The following is a 2727-nucleotide window of genomic DNA, read 5'->3' as shown; positions in this document are numbered from 1 at the left end:
GTTTGATGCTATCAGTAGGTCATCGATGTAGGCGTAAACGAATTCGAGTCCTGACAGGGCTTCGTTGATGAAACGCTGGAACGATTGGGCGGCGTTACGGAGCCCGAACGGCATTGAGGTAAACTCAAACAGACCGAATGGGGTGATTACGGCAGTTTTGGGGATGTCCTCTTCTGCTACCGGTATGTGATGAAATGCGCGTCTGAGATCGATTTTAGTAAATATGTTTTTCCCTGCCAGGATCGAAGAGTAGTCCTGGAGCAGAGAAATTGGGTACCGGTCCGCGATAGTTTGCTCGTTTAATCTGCGGTAGTCTCCACATGGTCTCCAATCTCCGTTCTTTTTCTTTGCCATGTGGAGGGGGCTGGCCCAAGGACTGTTCGATGGCCTCGCGTAACCCAAATCTACCATGAGTTGGAATTCTTCTTTTGCGATTTTGAGGCGTTCCGGACATAGTTGGCGGACTCGTTGGAGGCATGGTGGGCCGGTGGTGGGTATGAAGTGCTTGACGGAGTGTTTGGTTGCCGTACGGTTTGACGGATTGCCCAACAATTCCGGGAACTCCTTCAGAATGTTGCTGAATCTGTTAGTTTGCGTGAGTGTGGTAATGTCGGTGATTGATGCTGTTGCATAGAGCCGACGCTACGGTTACCTGAGTTGCGGTCAATTAAACAGCCTTGTTTCAGATCCACTATAAGCCCGTATTCGTGTAGGAGGTCTGCGCCGATTATGGGGTACGGTACGTTGGCCATACAGAATACCCAGCGAATCGGTTGACGTAGTCCTATGTTAAGAGTGAGGGGCTTATCGCCATACGTGTCGATTTTGGTGCCGTTTGCTGCCTGTAGTCGAAGCGCTCTTGGTGATAGTTTGACTCCTTGTGGAGGTGGGGTGACAGAAATATCCGCGCCGGTATCGACGAGGAGTTTCATGCCTGTGTTGCGATCGTAAACGAAAAGTCGACGAGGTGTTGTATCGCCGCCGGTGCTCGTCGATACTACTGGCGGCTGCTTGCGTTTCCCTTGCCTTCGACGAATGCGCAGGGTTTCGTGCATTTGTTAGCGCGTGCCCCGAACCTGCGGTGGTAGAAACATACAAGTGGTGTGGAATAGGAAGCGTTTGGCAATGGATTGCTGACTCCACTTCTGTTATTGTTACTGCGCTCAAGGATTAACTTCTCCAGTTGCTCAGCTAGTTTGTCGACTTGTTGTTGTAGCGCATTCGTACTGACATTTCGTGAGACTGGCATGAGATTTTGGTAATTTGCGTTGCGTTGCACCTCCATTACTTGATTAGCGAGCTGGGAGAGTTGGACGTTATCTTCTTGGTCCCTTCCCACTAGTGCCATTTGGACTTGTGGCGGAAGTCGCTCTAACCAAGTAACTCGAACGAATGCCGGGTCGAGTTTATCTCCTCCCAGACGATTTATTTCCGCGAGTAATTCGGATGCGCGTCGGTCGCCCAACTCTACGCCAGATAACAGCATTTTGAATCGTCGACTCTGTGAGAGTGCAAAATGGTTCAATAGTGCGTTTTTCAGCGTGCTATACTTATCGTTTGTAGGCGGGTTGGATATTAAATTTTCCACGACGATTAGAGCATCTTGATCCAAGCGAGCGATGACGGTATAATATTTGGTTGCGTCGGATGTGATTCTGCGAAGCTGGAATTGCGCCTCTACTGCAGCGAACCATAGTTGTGCCTGCTGGCTCCAGAATGGGGGTAGCTCTATGCGTTCGTACCGGTCTGCATGTGTTCGGGGGGATTGGAAATCTGCCTCGGAATCTCCGTTGGATGCACCATCCTGTTCAATCGTGTCCTCAGTGTTGGACATCTTGTTGCGCTAAAATTCTTCGTAGGGGTCAGCAATTATGTGGGGACATGAAAGTGCCACACATATATATATATATATTACTATTAACTGCTTTATTCAAATAAACGATTCAAACTTTACAAACTATAAATTTAGTGATAAAAACTGTTTTGCGTGTTACTCGATTCAAGGTTCTGAAAGCTAATGATTTCAGTTACGAAAAATGATTATTCAAAAAGTTCTTGCTACAAAACTGCGAATAAGAGAACAAAAGGAATTCGTGAGAACTCCTTTACGAATACTGGTGTTGCCACATTGGATTGTTCAGTTTGTTCCCACACTAGTAGCCAGTAGAGTTGTCGGAATTTGTTTTTCATCTCGTTTCTCTTGTTCAGTATGTGTTTTTTCCATGTGAGTTTTGAGTCAATCGTTACGCCTAAGTATTTTGCAATTGAGTGTATTTTTATGTCTTCCCCGTTAATTTCGATTGGATATCTTGCAGATTTTCTCTTCGCGTATATTAAATGTTGTCTTTTGTCTTTATTGACCTCAATGCCCCATTTTTCAAACCATTGAGTTGTAGCTGATAGCGTATCTTGCAGTGTTTTTGTTGCTGCTTCTTCACTGTGGTTAGCTGACATTAAAACTGTGTCGTCTGCAAATGTAGCTATCATTGATCCTCGAGTAGTTGGCGTTGGTATATCTGCTGTGTATACTAAGTATAGTATAGGGCCCAGTACGCTTCCTTGAGGTACTCCAGCAGACGCCGTCAAGATAACAGAGCACTCATCGTCATATTTTATGAAGAAGTGTCAGTCATGTAGCTTTTAAGGATATTAAATATGTTAAGTGGTAAAATGGTTTTTAGCTTATATAGAAGTCCTTTGCGCCATACTCTGTCAAAAGCTTTCGCG

At 45.7% G+C, this 2727-nt stretch overlaps 1 protein-coding gene across 1 annotated transcript; it reads right to left on the bottom strand.

The window, feature by feature from the left end:
- Window positions 1–566: 566 nt before the first annotated feature.
- On the bottom strand, window positions 567–1834 carry LOC128864713 (uncharacterized). The gene is made up of 2 exons (XM_054104464.1): window positions 1077–1834; window positions 567–1026 (listed from the first exon to the last, which is right to left on the bottom strand). The coding sequence occupies exons 1-2, from the start codon at window positions 1832–1834 to the stop codon at window positions 567–569; spliced, it is 1218 nt and encodes a 405-aa protein (XP_053960439.1).
- Window positions 1835–2727: the final 893 nt, after the last annotated feature.

Source organism: Anastrepha ludens, chromosome 5, assembly GCF_028408465.1.
Source record: "Anastrepha ludens isolate Willacy chromosome 5, idAnaLude1.1, whole genome shotgun sequence".
In the NCBI taxonomy this organism is placed as follows: domain Eukaryota; kingdom Metazoa; phylum Arthropoda; class Insecta; order Diptera; family Tephritidae; genus Anastrepha; species Anastrepha ludens.
The sequence above is the reverse complement of the archived record's forward strand: the minus strand, read 5'-3'. Positions and strand labels throughout refer to the sequence as shown.

What these genes read in the sequence shown, in the direction of transcription:
- LOC128864713 (XM_054104464.1), bottom strand. Translation starts at nt 1,834, where the DNA reads ATGTCCAACACTGAGGACACGATTGAACAGGATGGTGCATCCAACGGA. An exon ending in GTATGTTTCTACCACCGCAG is followed by an intron (nt 1,027 to 1,076) that starts GTTCGGGGCACG and finishes CATTCGTCGAAG; the next exon opens with GCAAGGGAAACGCAAGCAGC.